Source organism: Lissotriton helveticus, chromosome 11 (genome assembly GCF_964261635.1).
Source record: "Lissotriton helveticus chromosome 11, aLisHel1.1, whole genome shotgun sequence".
Classification (NCBI taxonomy): Eukaryota; Metazoa; Chordata; class Amphibia; order Caudata; family Salamandridae; genus Lissotriton; species Lissotriton helveticus.
This window is the reverse complement of record NC_136072.1, coordinates 1,026,001,688-1,026,021,880: the sequence shown is the minus strand read 5'-3', so window position 1 is coordinate 1,026,021,880 and position 20,193 is coordinate 1,026,001,688. Positions and strand designations below refer to the sequence as shown.

Here is a 20,193-nt window from a genome sequence, read left to right as displayed (position 1 = left end):
GTTCCTGAACCAGTGGTGGATCTTGAAACAATAGACCAACCACAACCCAAGAGAAGGAGCAAGAGAGGAAAGGCTCAGCCTTCCCCCTTGCCCCAGGTTGAGGATCAAGTTTCAGAGGAAACTGATTCTGCAGTCCAAGAGGAGACTGTCTCTGAGGAGCTTGAACCTGACCAGGTTGAGTTTCTGGGGACAGGGGGACCCTCAAGGGCAGACCTGAGGCAGGCTCAATTAGATTGCCCTTCCCTTGAACCCCTCAGACAGCAGGCTGCTGCTGAGGCTGCTGGGGATGCCCAAGGTACCCATACTGTGTACTGGGATGATGGAATCCTTTACTCAGAGGCTAGAGACCCCAAGCCTGGCATGATCAGGAGGTTGGTCATACCTCTGCAGTTTAGGGGGTTCCTTCTTACCTTGGCCCATGATATTCCCCTTGCAGGACACTTAGGCCAGAACAAGACGTGGGACAGGCTTGTTTCACACTTTCACTGGCCTCACATGTCAAAGGATGTCAAGGAGTTTTGTCGCTCCTGTGTCACTTGCCAAGCCAGTGGTAAGTCAGGTGGCACAACAAAGGCCCCCCTAATACCACTACCTGTGGTGGGGGTCCCCTTTGAAAGAGTTGGAATTGATATTGTGGGTCCAATGGACCCCCAAACAGCATCTGGGAACAGATTCATACTGGTGGTAGTGGATCATGCCACCAGGTATCCAGAGGCTATTCCCCTGAGGACCACCACAGCACCTGTGGTGGCAAAAGCCCTCATTGCAGTTTTCTCAAGAGTGGGCTTCCCAAAGGAGGTGTTATCAGATAGGGGCACCAATTTTATGTCCAGCTATCTGAAAGCAATGTGGAAGGAATGTGGAGTAAACTATAAGTTTACCACCCCATATCATCCACAATGCAATGGGCTTGTGGAGAGATTTAACAAGACCCTTAAAGGCATGATAAAAGGATTACCAGAGAAGCTCAGGCGGAAATGGGACATTCTTTTACCCTGCCTGCTCTTTGCTTACAGAGAGGTCCCACAGAAGGGGGTTGGCTACAGCCCTTTTGAACTTTTGTTTGGCCACCCTGTGAGAGGTCCATTATGTTTGGTGAAGGAAGGATGGGAGTTACCTCTCAAAAAGCCCAAACTAGACATAGTGGACTATGTACTTGGTCTCCGCTCCAGGATGGCTGAATACATGGAAAGAGCATCCAAAAACCTGGAGGCCAGCCAAGAATTGCAGAAAGCTTGGCATGACCAAAAGGCTGTACTGGTAGAGTTCCAACCAGGACAGAAGGTGTGGGTACTGGAGCCAGTGGCTCCAGCAGCACTCCAGGACAAATGGAGTGGACCCTATCCTATCATTGAAAAGAAGGGAGAAGTCACCTACTTGGTGGACTTTGGAACACCCAGGAGCCCTCACAGGGTAATCCATGTGAATCGCTTGAAAGCATTTGTGGACAGGGAGGACATGAGCTTGCTCATGGCCACAGATGGGGATCAGGAGGAAGAGAGTGACCCTCTCCCAGACCTGCTTTCTCAGAACCCTGATGATGGTTCAGTTGATGGAGTAGCCTTGGCAGGCAGCCTCACTGACCAGCAACAGATGGACTGCAGACAAGTTTTGCAGGCCCACAGGCATTTGTTTTCACTCGCACCCAGCCAGACTGACTGGTGTACCCATGTAGTGGACACTGGTGACAGTCTGCCTGTGAAGAATAAGATCTACAGGCAACCTGACCATGTCAGGGATTGCATCAAGGCTGAGGTGCAAAAGATGTTAGAGCTTGGAGTGATTGAGCCATCAGAGAGCCCATGGGCCAGCCCAGTAGTCCTTGTGCCAAAACCTCATACCCAAGATGGAAAGAGAGAAATGAGATTTTGCGTGGACTACAGGGGTCTCAATGCTGTCACTAGGACAGATGCTCACCCCATTCCAAGAGCAGATGAGCTCATTGACAGATTGGCTTCTGCCAAGTTTCTGAGCACATTTGATCTGACAGCTGGCTACTGGCAAATCAGATTAGCTGAGGAGTCAAAAGCCAAAACAGCATTCTCTACCCCTAGTGGACATTATCAATTTGTGGTAATGCCCTTTGGTTTGAAGAATGCACCTGCCACTTTCCAAAGGTTGGTGAACCAAGTCCTTACTGGGTTGGATGACTTTTGTGCAGCATATCTAGATGATATTGCTGTCTTTAGCTCCACCTGGGAGGATCACCTGATCCACCTGAAGAAAGTTTTGGAGGCCCTGCAAAAGGCAGGCCTAACTATCAAGGCCACTAAGTGCCAGATAGGGCAGAGTAAGGTTGTATACCTGGGCCACCTAGTAGGTGGAGGCCAGGTTCAGCCACTGGAAAGCAAAATCCAGGCCATACAGGACTGGGCTCCTCCAGTTACCCAGACACAAGTCAGAGCCTTCTTGGGCCTGACTGGGTATTACAGAAAGTTTGTGAAAAACTATGGGTCTATAGTGACACCATTAAATGACTTGACATCCAAGAAGATGCCAAAAAAGGTTCAGTGGACAGTTAGCTGTCAAAAGGCATTTGATGACCTGAAGAAGGCCATGTGCTCTGCACCTATCCTGAAGAGTCCTGACTACTCCAAACAGTTCATTGTACAGACAGATGCTTCTGAGTTGGGGGTGGGAGCTGTGCTCTCACAACTTAATCAAGATGGTCAAGACCAGCCTATTGCTTTCATTAGCAGGAGGCTGACTCCCAGAGAGAAACGTTGGTCAGCCATTGAGAGGGAGGCCTTTGCTGTGGTTTGGGCATTAAAGAAGTTGAGGTCCTACTTGTTTGGAACTCACTTCCTGGTGCAGACAGACCATAAGCCCCTCTTATGGCTTAATCAGATGAAGGGTGAAAATCCCAAACTGCTCAGGTGGTCCATTTCCCTACAGGGGATGGACTTTACAGTGGAGCACCGCCCAGGGACTGACCATGGTAATGCAGATGGTCTCTCCAGGTACTTCCACTTAGAACATGAAGACTTATCTGGTCAAGGTTAGTTTAATGTCCCTGCGTTTGGGGGGGGGGGTTGTGTAGGAGAGTAGGGTCTGCTATCCTATGGTCACCCCAAATTTTTGCTTTTTGCTTCACTGGTTTTCGACTACTGAGGCTGTGGGCCTGCTGATCAGACCCCCAGCCTGCTGTTCTCTCACTAAATTACTGACACATGTGCTATAGGCACATACCAATTGGAAATGGACTCCTTGTCAGCCCCTGTATAATGCACTATAGGTGCCCAGGGCATAGGGGCCACCAAGGCCTACCAGGGGCTGCAGCATATCTTTTGCCACCCCTGGCTGGTTCTTAAATTGACACAACTGGCTGATCACTCAGCTGGGGTAAGGTGGTGTAAGCACCCCTTGCTTAGATATAGTATACCTATATCTAAACCTATATCTGGACACATGTAAACCTGTGAGCCACTCCTATGGAAGGCCTCATCAATCCTGGAGGCAGAGTGCGTGGTTTTATGTGAGATGGAGCTCTAGCATGAGCTGAGCCTGTCTGCAGCTGTCGGGAACAACTCCCTAAGCTGTTTCAGGATAATGCCATACCATATACTCTTAAGTGCCTTATAATCCTCGCGGTTAAATGGCAACTTTGGTTTGGCTTTATCAAAACATGTTGTGTAAGGTGTCATACGATTTGGAATACTATCCCCTCGCCAGTTCTGGCGACGGGGATAGCATTCCACCCCTCTAGAGGGGTAAGACATGTTCCTTTACTGTAATGCGGTTAATTTCTCCAAAGACCTTAGATCCACAAAATGGATGCCTCTGCCACAGACAAATGTCTGGACCCCTGCAGCTGACCGAAACTCGGCCAAATGGGTCCTGGACAAAGGGTTTCCTGTCACAGGAGGGTGTCACCGCCCTCCAGACAGGAGATAGTGGATTGTAGCAGGGAGGTCTGAAAGAAACCAGACACTGCCTGGGGCGCACAAGGCTGCCCCTTGCATAATCCGGCCAAACCGGTTCTGGGGCACTCCAGCCCTCGTGCCAGGGCGGCCTGGATCAAAGGAAAGGGGTGTATCCACCCCCTTCCTGGGTCCCACCCATAGGGGGGGACCTAGCAGGTAATCACGCCCCCCAGATTGGAATAAGAGTGGGAGCAGTGCCAATGCACATCAGATTTCCTGGAAGAAACATTAGAAACGAAACTCTGGACCCTTGGACCTCCATCTCAACGTGGAAGCCCGAAGAATCTCCCTTGTGGTCAAGGAGTGACCACCCTGCAGCAGCAGGCACCATCCAGCCCTCGACGTCTACTTAGTTGCAGTTCCCGCCGGAACTCGAGCGACTGAGATCGACGAGATCAAGCTTGCCTGCCTTCCAACAGCCCGATCCACAGTCCCTGCAGAGCTGAGACCCGTGGAGGCGACCGGAAGCGTGGGGCACGCCATCTTGAATTGACCACGAGACGCTGACCGTGCAGCCCACGAGTGACCCTCGAAGCTGTGCACCGGGGTTTGAGAAGCCCCCACCCTGAGCTACTCCTGAGCCGAAGTTCAGCCCTCCACACTCGACGAGTGCTGCGTGGGGCCCTTCTGCTCCATTTGGCTCAACGCGTTGGCCCGGTCACTTGCCAGCCGGCTAGTGGTCCCTGTGCCGACGAAACTACAAAGAAGACTCGTGAATCTGGTTGCTCCAGATCCACACCAGCTCCCCTGAAAAGGAGCCCTGACTCTGACCTTCCTGGTCCGAGTGAGAAGCAATCTTCCGATCCCGCGTGGATTGCTCTTTCCAAGTGTTGTTTGCTCCAAACTTGAAGCCGACTGCACCGACGGTGAGAGCCTGCGTGGGACAGATCGTGACCTGCTCCTGGACGTCGCAGATGCCCCAGAGCCCACGTGACAGCGGAGAGAAGCTCCTCGACGACCACCTGATTGCGCCCGACATTGCCTGGTTCCGTCCTGGTTCCACCCTGGTCACTGCTGAGTGACCCAGACTCTGTCCCCTCTGCTTTCAGGTACCCTTCGACTTGAGTCCACCCTTGGACTCCACCGGACACTTCATCTTCAACCCGCCTGCAGCCCTTTCAGCTTCAAGCACCAAGAGCCTGCGTGTCAAAACCCGACACCACTTCGACCCTGTGCACCCACTTCCTGTGGGTGAGGTAACTTTGCTCCGCCAGTGTTCCCACACTGGTGCACATCTCTAGGGTCTGTGTGTTAAGTTTTGTTCCTCTAGGTCCAGCGGAAGTGTCCTTAAACTTTAACTTTATGACTTTTACGCACCATTGGTTAACATTGGTGCATGCGTGCGCTTTCCGCACATCTCCCGAATCCCGAGGGCCATTCCCGACTTCAGCATTGCTTGTCCTGACTGCTCCCAGCGATTACCTAGGCCCTAGGCCTAACCACTGCTCGAGTGGCGTCTCTTATACCACTTGTTTAGTATATGGTTTGAGTGGCCACCCGCCCTCATCCATAATTGTGCAACTTGTATGTTTAAACAGTGCTTTTGATTTAACGCTTGTGCCCCTTTATTCATAAAGAATACTGGGGATTGTTTTTAGTAATAAACACATATATTTTTATAATATATACTTGTGTGGTGTCCTTTCATTTGATATTACAGGATTGTATGTGGTAAAACAGCTCGCTTAACACGACCTCTTAAGTTAAGCCTTTAGGCTGCTTAGTCCATGCTACCCCTAGGATAGCTTGTCTAATAAGGTTGACTTACAACCAGACACCATAAGGGATTGTTTGGTCTGATAATAGGTGGTTCCAGAATTGGAAACATCACCTATCAGGCCAACTTCTCACAATGGTCCACTGCTGCCTTTTTCCTTTTAGTGTACGGCCTAGAGGGAGATTTTGCTACGTATGTGGCACCCTTGTCTTCAGTGCCGACATCTCACTGGAGGCCTGCCAAGGCCTAGTGTGTGTCCCTTCTTCGAGTTTAACTGCCACTTAAGTGAGTGTGTGGGATGGTTGGAGGAAGGCTTTACTCCTCGTCTTACAATCCACCAAGCTCCATAATCATTACACTATTAAGGCAATGTTTGACAGTCTGAGCTCTGCGTCCCCAAAGAAACAAGTATACTGTTGATTCCCTAGCAGGTAAGCAATGAAAAGTGACAGAATTCTAGCAGTCAAAGTGACCTATGCTCCTCTTGATGGTATTGTAATTGATGAACTTTTGTTGTTATGTTTCATGCATATACAAAACAATCAGAATCCAAAGGACTATGCAGATGAATATAAAAAATATATAACTCTTGAACTATACTAGTTCACTCACTGTGAAATGTGAAAAGATAAAGAAAAAAGCCACACAAGAGATAGTAAAACTCAGGATCGCCTCAGGATAGTTGGTATCCCATCAAAACACATTCTTGTGCCCAGTGTCATCGTCTGGGAATCCAAACAGTCCTCTTCTTGTCTCTCTTATCAATCAGAGAGGGCGAAAAAGATGAACCGTATTCTTCTGTGCGATACTTTTCACCAGAAGGAAAAACAAATGGAATGTGTTTGTCAGAGACAGGGTAATCTCTGAGGTGCAGTGCAATTAATTATGTGATGTGAAAACGATGTGAATGTTAAAAAGAATGAACCAATGAGATACTATATCCTTCGTAATACAGATATTGTGTCAATCTCTCATAGTTCTCCTCTTAAAAATAGAGTGAAAAGTGCAAGGCAAAATTATTATACGTGTTGCAGCCTGTGACAACAAAAATACTCTGGTCCTGAAGAAAGCTGTGGATAGTTGTCCCCTTAGGCTGAAACATGTCGACCGCTAATGCAGTAATTGGTTTCAGGCTGCAACACGTATAATAATTTTGCCTTGCACTTTTCACTCTATTTTTAAGAGGAGAACACATTCCATTTGTTTTTCCTTCTGGTGAAAAGTATCGCACAGAAGGATACGGTTCATCTTTTTCGCCCTCGCTGATTGATAAGAGAGACAAGAAGAGCACTGTTTGGATTCCCAGATGATGACACTGGGCACGTGAATGTGTATTGATGGGATACCAACTATCCTGAGGCGATCCTGAGTTTTACTATCTCTTGTGTGTCTTTTTTCTTTATCTTTTCACATTTCATAGTGAGTGAACTAGTATAGTTTAAGAGGTATATATTTTTATATTCCTCTGCATAGTCCTTTGGATTCTGATTGTTTTGTATAGTATAGAAAGGGGGATTGGATCCAATAGTACTAAAAAATTCCCTCAGACCCCTTGTTTATGTATATGTTTCATGTATAACCCACTTTGTATGCATAATATCCATTCAACATATTTATAGTAATGGGAGCCGTATAAATTATACTATTTTGTGCAATACCCAATGAGAACCAACAAGGTCATTCTTATATCAAGATAAGAACTTTAAGTAAATGATTCTTCAGAATTATTTGTTTTTAATTGCCTGTGCCCAGACTCCGAGGAAAACAAAGTAGCTCTATTGATATAGCATATATTATATTCAATGTTAAGTGTCGATGTGAATAAAATAGAATTATCCCACCATGATTATAATGATGTGCTATGTGGCAAGATACACAACAATACAGGTGTTCTTTCTCAGAGGCGGGTTTTGGGAAACAGTTTGCAACTTACTGCCACGAGTCCCACCCTTCATTCAATAAAAATGTCATGGTAGCTTCCAACTAGCACTAAAGCAGTATCACTCCAAGACTAAAAAGTGAACGGAAAACAACACTGAAATTCTAAGGTGAAAACAATACAAAAGAAATAAGTCTATTTATTTCCCCTGTTCGGGAGAGTGTACCTAGGACCTAAATGTATGAGTCACGCTGACACTCACCTTCTATACACCAATTTGCAAGTGAGGGTCAGAGTAGACAGGGCTCTGTCAGATTTCATCTCAATTTATAGAGGTATGAGGTAGGGCTGCCCACTGTAGCTGCTGCACTTTGCAATTGAGCAGCTAGAGCAGTTGATCAGGATCCTAAGGGGTTCCTAAGGGGCTTGGAGCAGACAACAGGGGTCACAGACAGAGTATCACTCTATGTTGATGATCTACTACTATATCTTCAGGTACCCATGTAGTCTGGGCCAGAAGCTCTATACATACTTGGAATATTTGGGAAGTACCCTGGCTTATAACTAGGGCTCCCGGTTTTATGGTATTTATTTTTGGAACATTTCCGTATATATTTATCCATATTTATTTTTGGAAAATTTTATCTGTATTTATCCATATTTATATTGGTCTTTGTGAATAAATAAAGCTGAAATTAGTATATTTCCACATTTATTTAACTGATAAATATGCACTCATGCTTGAATGCATGCCAGGTTTAAGTGCTGTAAACACCTGCTGAAGTTAAATTAATGCACACATGTAAATTTAAGGATAATTCTTGTGTATATCTACTGATGCTAAAGCCTCTTTACTAAAATCCCTTTAATTTGTAACCCCATTAGTGCTGCCGTCGGCTGTTGGACGTCCCGAGCACTACCTTCGTAGTGCTGCACACGTCCAACGGCCGACGCAGTCCCGCCCGTTTTGCGGAAGTGCTGCACTGCCGCAGAATCGCGGCCGCGGCAAACAAGTTAACAACCCTTTCCTATCAACCCACACGGCTATTGGCTTGGAAGTCACGGCAAACAGAATTTAGAATTACTCAAAAAACAACCCAATTTCCGTTTTTATACACATAAAAAAAAATACAGACACAAAAATAAATGTTTTCGGTCTGTATTTATCTGTAAAAATAAATAAAAACCGAAAACAGGGAGCCCTACTTATAACCAAATCTTACCAAACAAGTGGTTTACCAACTCGATCCAATGACATTAATTCCTCAATGGGTGGTTGAGCTGAGAGTTGTGGACAAGGGATTCCAATATTTGGCAGTTTATATCACAAAAAAACAGAGTGAGCATGAGAGTGTTATCTGTCACCACAATATGGCATTCTAGGACCCTCTTCCCTTGTCTTTTTTTTGGAGTAGCAGTAATGTTTATGATGCTGCTGTATATACTTTGGGATTACCTGTATACTATTCTACAAGAGTTTCTGCTCACCTCAATCCCATGATATGAATATTTTTAAAGGGAGCAGGCTACTCTGTGGATATATAGGACTAAATGTAAATCCTAGTGCAACTAAGGGATTGGTGTATCGGACGTTGTTATGTAATATTGGGCTACACACTTGATTACCATCAATGAATGGCTTCATGGCCTGAACACAGACCCTGTTTTTGCCACCGAAACGTGGATGTTGGTCACTAAATTTCTTTTATGAGGGGAAGATAGAGCAACAGCTTCTGCTATCCACACAGTTATCGCATGATTGGGGGCTGTGGGGGTCTTCAAAAGTGTTTGGGTGGCACAGATGTCTCACCAAAGAAACCCTATTGTGAATGGGAGCCCGTCTTTAGGAATTTAGCATGCTTGAGGGACTCCAAGGGTGGGAAAATATCGGTATATCAAAGTTTGGTGATATCATGTGTTCTTTGATGACCTATAAAAGAACTATGATATGCATAAACATCATTTTTACTACTTAGGCATGCATTACACCCAAATACTAAAATGTGATGGAACTTCGTGACCACAACCTCTGAAGTTCACCTCCTAATTGGGGATATGAGAACCAAATACATTTGAAATCGTTATTGTTTCTTGAGACATCATACCCCGATTATAACTGATGAACTCAGGAAGGCATGGAACAGGGAAGGTGACGGCTCTCTGAAGAGGAGTGGCAGGCGGCACAAACAGCCCCTGGAGAGGTCGCTGTTGCTACACAATGTAGACTAATTCAAGTGAAGTATCTCCAGTGCACACTTTTCACAAGGGACAAACTACTGAGGTTTGGGAAGATTGACTCCCTCCAATTGCTTAAGATGTGGGAATTCTCAAGTGGATCTTTTGCATACTACACTCACTTGTCCTGAAGCAAAGGATACCCACAACAGCTCCATCTGAACATACTCTTAGATCTGGATGCTAACCGATAAAAAGGGCCTTGCTCAATCTGGGTCTCGAAACTGCATAATGGAAAGTTTGGAAAAGTGTAGAAACACTGACTTTTGAAAGCTGGGAACATTCAAAACACTCTTGTATGGCTTTAAAGATACTGATTAGTAATTCCAGAGAAAGCCCACATAAATATGTCAAACTGTGGGAAGGATGGATGGAGTAAGGAGGCATCATGGGAGAGCCGTTACTTGGTGATGTTACTCTACGTGAGTTGTATAGAATCATAAAGCGACTTTGTGCGAGATAATGCTGAATGCCTTCTCTAACTCATATTGGTTCATTTACCTTACTTAATGGCTCCCTGCAGAATACTGTTTCGCAGGCACCGCAAATGTGTTCTGTTATTTGGTTCAACAAAAATAAAATAGTTTTATGAAAAAAGGACAAACTGTAATCAGGCAAGAGGTGCAGAAGGTACAGCCAACAAAACAGGAAATGGTAAAGCTTACAATACCTTTACTAAATCTTTTGGCCAGCCAGTTCCTAAGACACTGCGACTTCCGTATCCAAGGGTGTTGCCTCCATACTCAGCAACCTTCCTACTGTTTGTGTTTGGACCGGCGTATATCACCAACTTAAAGAAAAAATAAGAGTATGCTCTTATAACTACAGAAAAGCATGCATTTGACAGGTGTTAAAGCGGTTTCATTACCTGTGTATAAAATACACAGTACATTAATGCACATATGTAAATAACAAATTATTTAGATTTACTCACCTGACAAGTTTTGTTTTCCAGTATTGGTGTCGCTCATAAATTCACAATTTCTTTTTAAATGTCCGGATCTCTGCTTTTAATAAGCCCATAGTGACACTGAACACTTCACAGGGTACATTAATACCTTTCTTATGTAGCCCATCTGCATCTATTCAGGTTGTTCAATACCCACGTAATCAAGGAGAGATAACCATAGTTCCACCACAAAGAAGTCATTTTGGATTATCTTTTAGGCGGTTAGTATAGCTAAAAATCCACTATTGTAAGAAAAGGGATGTGTAAGAACCATGCGTTCTAGAGAAGTACACTCACAGTTAAGTATTTCTTCTCAAGCAACACATTATCAATAGGTGCACAGGTTTTTGGAATAGATCAAAAAGAGTATTGTAATTTGTTTTCCAGGATGAGAGAGCTGAGACATTCCTCATTTGAACTAGTTACTAAACATTATTGACCTGCGCATAAAAGCATGCAATTGGGTCCAAACATGCCTTGTAGACTTCTCAATTTTCTTAGATGTGTCTACTCCATAGATATGTGGCAGATATGCCCTTTTCTTGAGTAGTTTGTGGCTCTCCAAAGCCTCGTTTAAAACTAGTCAAACCATTAGGTGTGTATGTGTGTGTTAGACATGGCACTTTTGGCGTGGGTCTCCCTTCCATTTTTGCTGTTGCCTCATGTATTTTTGCTGGTGTTATATGCTTTGGGCACTGTGTCACTCCTATCCAGTGCAACAGTGCAAGTGCTCCCTATTTTTAAATTGATATATTAATCAGTGGTTCCATGTTTGGCTATTTGGTTTACTTGTCAGACCCTAGTCTAGTGCACCGAGTGTGCCCAGGGCGTGTAAATCCAAATGCTGCTAGTGGGCTTGCAGCACTGGTTGTGCCACCCACAGAAGCCGCCTTGTAAAATGTGTCTAAGGTCTGCCATGCAGAGCCTGAGTGCAGTCTGGTACTGTTATGCTGACTGGGCAAGTGCACCCACTTGCCAGTCCCTAAACCTTCCCTTTTCTTCATATTAGTCACCCCTATGGTAGGCCCAAGGGCAGGGTGCATTGTAAGTATAAGGTAGGACAAGCCCTGGTGTGTGGCATGTCCTAATAGTGAATTACAGCCATTTTAGTTTTTCACTATTGCAAGGCTACCTGTTCTCCATAGGCCAGAATGGGCTGTTACAGTTATTATATTTTATAATCCTAACTGTCTCAGAGAACATGGTAGAAATTAGAGTTTAAAATGCTGGAACTCAGATTTATACAATACATCTTTTAGTGAAGTTGGTTTTAATATTCTGTGTTTGCAAATACCACTTTTAGAAAGTAGGTATTTGCTTGTCTAACCATTCAAACCTGCCTCTGCTGGAGTGTGTATTCCTTTGTCTAGTTCTGTGAGTGACAGGGCTGGGGGATTCCAAGAGACAGGCTGAGTCATCCAGTGGTGAATAGAGAGATCTGCATCTAGATGGGAGGGAGGAGTTTCACCTGAACCTTGAATAGGGCTGTGCCTGCCTTCCACAATGCTGGCTCCACCCCCAGGGGAGCGGCTGATGTCTCTACCCTGCACACTGAAAGAAGAGAAGGAGTCTTGTAAACAAAGTCCTCCAGGACTGTACTTACCTTCCACAATGCTGGCTCCACCTCCTGTGGAGCATCTGATGTGCCTGCCCTGCACCGTGAAAGGAAAGGAGAAGTCTGGTAAACAGAGCGCTTCAGAACTGGTTTGGACTGGGCAAATGCCCCTCTCCCCTCGGAAAACAAAAGATTTTGGGGTATACATATTGGGACCCTGATCCCATGAAATTAGATCACTTTGGACTACAAGAAGAAACCTTTACTGAGGAGAGGAACCTGAAGAAACTGAGGAGAGACTATTCCCAAGCTGAAGTGCTGCTTGGGGGATTGGCCTGCAAAGGTTGCCTTACTTCCGAAGGAAGGAGAAAGGAACTCTGTGTACTTTGCTTTCAACTTGTGAAGGATCTCCAAGGGCTTGGAAAAGAGCTTGCCTCCTGCTGAAGTCTCAGGGACAACAGACTTCACTCCCAGCTCCCCAGAGTTCTCTGGAAGTGCCTGCTGCTGTTTTGTGCCTTCTGAGGAGCCGTCGCTGCTGCTGCCGTCGCAACTCCGAAGGAGGGTGTCGTCACTGTAGTTGTCGCACTGCACCGCATCAGGAGAAGAATCTCGCAACGAGGTCGGAGCGTGTCGCCGTCGCTGTGCCTGCCGTCGCAACTCCGAAGGAGGGTGTCGCCGCTTGAACGGTCGCATTGCACCGCATCGACCAAGAGCAGCTGCATCCCCGAGAATCACGCCGCCGTCGGAGCTGCTGCCATTGCATCCTGGTTGTCGCCACTGTAGTTGTCGCATCGAGCGGAAGCTTCACGCATCATGGGAGAAGAGTGTCGCCGCTGGAGCTGCTGTCGTCGCATCGTAAGGGTGTCGCCGCTGCAGTCCACGCATCGTACCGAGGACTTCTCGCATCCCTGAGAAGCGTGCCGCATCTGGAAGATCTTCACGTCTTTATTTCTTTGTATCTGAACTTTGCCGCATTTTCCATCACTGGGACATTGCTGGTCGTGGAAGTGCAACGCAACCTAAGGTACATTGACGCAGAGTGTCACATCAAAAAACTGAATTGAACTAAGCTTAAATCTACCATCTGAAAGTAATCATATTGTGTATTTTTTGTCGTTCATGGGCTTGTGGTAACTCTATATAAAGTCTACTTATTTTTTATATAAAACCTGTGTGGTGTCCATTTGTAGTGTTGTCACTTGGTTACTGTATGTGGTCACAACTGCTTAACTTACAACACCTCTGAGATAAGGCCTGCTACTGCCAAGCTACCAAGGGGGTAAGAAGGGGTTATTTTAGGAGTGTAATCCCCTTATCCTGACTAGCGGAGAGGATCCCTATTTGCCACACGTACCTACCTGTGCCAACTAGAGACCCCCAAATGAGAGCTAGAGATAGAGAGATAGAGAGATAGAGAGAGAGAGAGAGAGAGAGAGAGAGAGTGTGTGTGTGTATATTCACTGAAAAAAACATAGGTTTTACAGACGTTAGTTAGGAATTAGCATTTAAAAAACCTTTGAAATTCACTGAAAAAAACCACAGGTTTCAGGGACGTTATAGTTAGTTGGACATTTGACTCATAAAACCAGAGAAATTCGCCTGTTATAGTTAGTTGAGCTAACTAGAACTAGCGCGCCCGCAATGCACTGCTGATTTCACATATTACATCACTCATGACATCACTCATGACATCACTCATGACATCACTCATGACATCACTCATGACATCACTCATGACATCACTCATGACATCACTCATGACATCACTCATGACATCACTCATGACATCATCCAATGAATGTGTTACTGTAAAGGTTAAATATGTTTTATATATATATACGCTAAGGTGTTTTGAAGAACGAATGCATTTACAAGGGCCTAAAGGAATTATTTCATATGTGCGTGACTGACTGTATAAGTGAGTGATTGAACGGGTCTTACTGAATGCATGGGTTAGTAACTAAACTGTGTAAAAGTCTGTATTAGTCTTTACGTTGGTGTGTAAGCAACTGCATGGGTTGCTGAATAGCTACATGAGTGTCTATATAGGGTATTGATTTGTTGTCTGAATATCTGTATGGGTCCCTGAGTCTGTGTGTGGGTGGGTGCATGGGGAGTGTATGAGTCTGTGCAGTCTGAGTGGGTGATTCAGTGGTTGTAACGTTTAAAAAGTGCATCTGGGAAGGACTGTATGGGTGGGTTGGTGTGTGTATGGGTGTGTTGGTGAGTGAATGAATGTCTCAGTGGTATATCTGTGACTAACTACATATGTTTTAAGGCACTATATGTGAGTATATAAATGAGTATGCGTGAGACTAAGATATTTGAAGAGCGCGTGTATAAATACGTGTCTTCTTCTATCAGTGATTGTATAAGACAGTAAATACGTGTTAGTATCTGTATAAATAAGTGATGTGATATGTCTAAAAACAAAGAAATTGGTGTGTATAACTGTATACATGAGTAAATGGGTATGTGATTGATTCTTTGCTTTACTGACTAGGTGTGTGAGTAACTCCATGTCTGATTGGCAGTGTGTGACTGCATGTATAGATGTAAGAGTGCATATTACAGTCCTCTATTGAAGAGTAACTAGAAGTATAAGTGACTGGATGTGTGTGTAGACCTAGGAAATAGTGAGTGCTATGTTGTATATGGCATTCTTGTGTGTATGGTTTCAAAAATAGTAGTCTGCATTTTAGAATGGGTGTATCAAACTTTATATTAGAGCATCAGTATGTGCATCAGATTATCACGTGGATGATGTCATGAGTGATGTCATTTGAGCTGTCATCAGTGATGCAGTGATGTCATCAGTGATGTCGCGGACCATGTCATGAGTGATGTAATATGAGACATCAACAGCAGTGCATTGCGGGCGCGCGAGTTATAGTTAGCTCAACTAACTATAACAGGCAAATTTCTTCTGGTGGAGTCAAATGTCCAACTAACTATAACATCCCTAAAACCTGTGGTTTTTTCAGTGAATTTCAAAGGTTTTTTAAATGCTAATTCCTAACTATAACGTCTGTAAAACCTATGTTTTTTTCAGTGAATTTCAAAGGTATTTTAAATTTTAATTTCATATTTTAATGCTTATGAAACCTATTTTTTTTCTATTACTTTTTAAAAATTTTTGAAACACTATTATACTTGTATTTTTTAACTGTAAACATTATGTAATGTTTTATATCTTCCCCCAAACATATGTATATATATTTTTGGGGGGGAGAAAACTGCACTCCCATACCGTTAGCGTACTAATCTCCATCAGCACGCAAATCCGATCCACCACATTGCTAAACTCGTAAATGATGCGCATTTCGTATCCAACGAGTTTGTGGCACCGCATCCCGCGTAACATCATATACGTATGAAGTCGCCCCAGCTGCTACTTTGGTATCCGACGGGTACGCAGTACCAAGCCACGCGTTACGTCATGTACGTATGGGGTTGCGGCCGCTGCGCGTTGCGACGAGTGCACGCTGCCAGGCCCTGTGTTAAGTCACACACGTATAGTGTCGCGTCCGGTACGCCATTCCTTCGTTTTTGTTTTTTTTGTCTCAAAAGTATATCTAAATAACTTTAAAGTGTATATGAGAGCAAACGATAATCTAAAATATTTTAAACATTTATTTATTTCTAATGTAATGAACTTATATTATGATAAATATATTTTGTCAAAATCGCATCGGGTGCGGCCTCCTTGCGCGCTCGGTGCGCGATTGCCATGTAACCTTAAAACAAAGCATTTGATTTGTTTATAACCTTCCCCATTGTAACAGTTAGAGGATCGCACCCATTTTAGTCATTCTCTCTACAGCGTTTGATGAGAGACACCTCTTGTGCTTAGAGAGCTTTTTTGAAAACTTTTTCCTGTATACACATCTTATACTACACTCAACATGCAACGATCATCTTGATCAATATTCATGGTTTGTACATTAGCCTTCCACGTTTGATGGCCATGCATCTCAAACGTTACATCAAAAAACAAATGTGTGTTACAAGATGCCCATGGTGTGTGTGTGTGTATGTGCGTGTGCATATTATTGTGCTCCCATTCGGCCTGGGTATTGATGGCTCTAAGAAGTATCGGAAGCCAAGGGCAGGGTGCACATCCTAGATTACATATGACAAACAGTAAACCGCAATGTGTAGATTTCTTTTGCTGTACGCTCTGTTGTCAGGCGTTACCAGTATAGTAATGTGTGATATGTGAGACTTTCAGAATCACCTTTGACATGCATTGCTTGACTGTAATGAGCGTTATCACTGTGTATGACGTAGCCTCACTGCTGATCCTCCCTCCATCCGAACACATTCACATGTGTACGCTTCGCGATACCAACACTTTCAATAATACCGCACACCATTGACGTGCGTGTCTGCGCATATCAACAACCTTGAAAACGACATGTGATGTTCGCCATTCAATCTTTTCGAACAGCATCTCATTAGCTATACTTGCCGCCCTCCCGACACATGCTACATTAATGTAAATTGTGCATTCTGCGACATCAAAACTACAAAAGAAACACACATAAGTACACTTCCTGGCCAGGCAGGAACTGAACAACGCCAAGGTCCCCGGAATAATTATTCACACCCCTACGCTGGCCAGGGGCGTGGCTTAGGCGCCGACCGGGATGGCTGCGTGAGCGAGTTGCTCCGCGCCGTGTCCCGTTTTCCATCCTGAAACACTTGACCCCGAAATCCCTGGCGGCGTGAATTGGGCTCCGGAGGGGTCGCTGACCCAGGGAGGAGAGTCTGTCCCCGTCAGGACCCTGAGCGACGCGCACGGACGGACCTGGCGGCCTGGCCGGCTCGACTGGCGCACAGAAACAAGATGGCGGCACCGCCGGAACGGGAGCGCTGAGCTGAGCAGCGAGGAGCGAGGAGCGCGCTGGAGGCGCCTGGGGGGCCCTGACAGAGCAGTACACCGGGGTGAGGACCGTGAGAGCAGGTCCGGAGCGGCGGGAGAGATCGGCGGTGGAGGACTGGTAGGACGGTGCCCCTCCCCCCCCCTGCTCCCCGGACCCTGCCTGGAGAGCCGGGCTTTGGACTGCGACAGTGACGGCGCTGCTGGCTAGTGAGGCCGGCCCTTTGTTAAGACTGCCACTGCTGGAGCTGGGCTGCCGGGGCCGGCGCAGGTTCGGGCTCCGGGTGCCTCGCTGAGGGACGCTGTACAGTGAAGGCGTGCAGCGGGTTAGCGGCGTGCTGGGAGCGCGGCCGCCCGCGGCGCTTGGGTGCCCAGGAGAACGAACGGACCAAGAAGTGGACAGAGGGCCTGACGCAGGAAGCGAGGTCAGCCTGGTGGGGAACAGTGGTGCGTTGGGCTGGTGGAGCAGAGCCTGGAAGTCGGCGCGTGCTGGGGCCAGCAAGGTGCAGTGCTGCTGGGAGAAGTGGGTTCAGTTTGCCCGGACATACGGACTTCTAGAGCTGCATCTGCTGGCCTCATAGGGGGGGCGCACTGGGCTTGCTCCCCTGGATATTGCAGACTCTGGCAGCGCGTAATTGTGTTGGTGGCACTACGAAAAGCGCACCTGTGGAGCGGCGGTGGGCGGCTGCACTCAGAAGGGGGCCAGATAGAACTGCGTGGCCAGGTTGGATCTGGGACAAGAAGTGCTGCACGTATCGCGATCTGCCATTGGATGACATCAGGTGGAACCAGGGACGGAACAGCTAGACGGATTACCGCGGTCGGCTGTCGTCGGTGAAGGCTGCTCGAGCGGCGTGTCTCCCACAGTCAAGATGGCCGCACTGGGAGCTGACCTCGCTGCACCACCTATGAGGGGGGACGGGAATGCCCAAACCAAAGATGGCGGTACCCCAGCGGAGACCTCACCCCAGGAACAGAGGCTGAACCTACGCCTTGACGCTATCTTGGACGCGATTACGGCTACGAAAGAAGAGCTGCACCAGGACATTGCGCAGGTGGCGACGGGGCTGGGCCTGCTACGAGCGGACCACGCCAAGCTCTCTGACAGAGTGAAATCGAACGAACAGCTGCTTCAGGAGCTGAAGCCGGCGGTGGTCACCGCGGAACATAAACTCGAAGACGTTATTGGCCGACTGGCGATCCTGGAGCGTCGAGCGGAGGACGCGGAAGGGCGCAACCGGAGGAATAACGTGAGGGTGGTGGGGCTTCCGGAGAAGATTGAGAAAGGTGATGCGGTGTCCTATCTGGAGAACTGGTTCCGAACGGTGGTGGCGCCGGAGGGGCTGTCCCCCTTCTTCTCCCTGGAAAGAGCACACAGGGTGCCCACCAGGCCGCCCCTGGAGGGCCGTCCACCCCGGCCGATGGTGGTTAAATTGTTGCACTATAAAGACCGGGATCTGCTGATCCAACAGGCGAGGTCCCAAGGCCCCTTCCAGGTGGACAATAGTAAGATCACAATTTTCCCAGACTACACGCAGGAAGTGCAGCGGAGCAGAGCTTCTTTCTTGTCAGTGAAGAAGGAGCTGAGAGAGGAAGGGATCCAATACTCCTTGCTTTTTCCAGCCAAGTTGCGGGTAATCGTTGATGATAGGACTCACTTTTTCCAAACGCCCGACGAGGCGTGGTCCTGGTTGGAGCTGTATCGTGCTGGGACAGATCGTGCACACAGACCCAACCGGGATCGGCAACAACCAGTCAAGATCAGGAAATCCCAGCGCATCCGCTCCCGGAATAGGCGCCAGCGAGCTGAGCGAGATGCGCAAATGCTGGCTGACAGGAAGAGTGCGTTGGAGGCCACGGCGACCATCACGGGCTCACAGCAAGAGAATGCTTCCGGAGGCTCGGCATCGGAAGTAGAGGGGGAGAAGACCGGAGACGACGACTCGGAGCTGGGGGGAGCGCTGGGACCGGAGGTCACCCCACAGACATCAAATGGCATATTTAACGAGTGAGGTTCACGGCTGCTGAACGATTCCGGGATGCCTGACGGTATGGACACTCCGAACTTCTATTGGACTGCCAGGTATGGGGCTGCGTAAGCAGTATGGGACTACAGGCGCGGGGTGATGGCTCTGCCGTCCTGGATCGGGGCTCCATAGCCCTTCTCAGACCCTTAAGGTCTTCTGTGGTGACGACCACGGATTAGTGTGATGTGTGGGGTGTTTACGGTTTGGAACGGGGCTGAAGCTGGGTTATTAGGTCCTGTCCTGGGGAGGGGGTTACTGGGGGTTTGGGGAAATGTTTTGAAGGGGCTGTACAATTGCTGCAATGCGGGAGTCATTTATTGGCTAGCACCGCTGAAAGATGTGATGCTTTATGGGGACGTTACCTAATTTGAAATGTGTCACATGGAATGTCCGAGGTATTCGAACGATGGTGAAACGCCACAAAGTGCATGCCTACTTGGTGAGACGGGGTGTGCAGATTGCAATGCTTCAGGAGACTCACCTGACACAGAAAGAGTGCGGGGCTTTACAGAAGAGGTGGCGAGGGCAGGTGTTTGGCACGACTTATTCGGCATTCGCCAGAGGGGTGTTGATATGGATACGAGCGGGCACGCCATTTCAAGTTGCGAGTCAGAGAATAGATCCAGAGGGTCGGTATGTGGTAGTTGAGGGACGGCTGTATGGTAGGGAGGTGGTGCTGTGCAACATCTATGCCCCCAACTCTGATCAGGCTCATTTCTTTGAGGGTTTGTCGCGATCCCTAGCGTATTATTTGGCAGGCCCTATCTTGCTGGCGGGGGATTTTAACTCCATTTCTGATGTGCTGTTAGATAGATCACACCCACCTCTGGTAAACTCCCCAGTGCGCCGGCTGGCAACTCATAGGCGGGAATGGCAGGACAGGTGGGGCTTGGTGGATGTGTGGAGGGCGCAACACCCCGAGACCAGGGATTACTCTTACTTCTCCGCTCTGCACGACCTACATGTTAGATTGGATTCAGTGCTGTGCTGCAGCTCATTGGCGAATGTAGTGATTCACTCTGAGTA

At 47.1% G+C, this 20,193-nt stretch overlaps 1 protein-coding gene across 4 annotated transcripts in view; it reads right to left on the bottom strand.

Annotated features, from left to right (window-relative positions):
• Positions 1–20,193, bottom strand: part of HECTD4 (HECT domain E3 ubiquitin protein ligase 4) — a 2,216,728-nt gene that overhangs the window by 1,675,614 nt on the left and 520,921 nt on the right. For all 4 annotated transcript variants that reach the window (XM_078667422.1, XM_078667425.1, XM_078667423.1 and 1 more), the window contains exon 22: positions 10,425–10,544. In XM_078667422.1, coding sequence (XP_078523548.1) covers positions 10,425–10,544 — 120 coding nt within the window. The remainder of the gene's footprint in view (positions 1–10,424; positions 10,545–20,193) is intronic.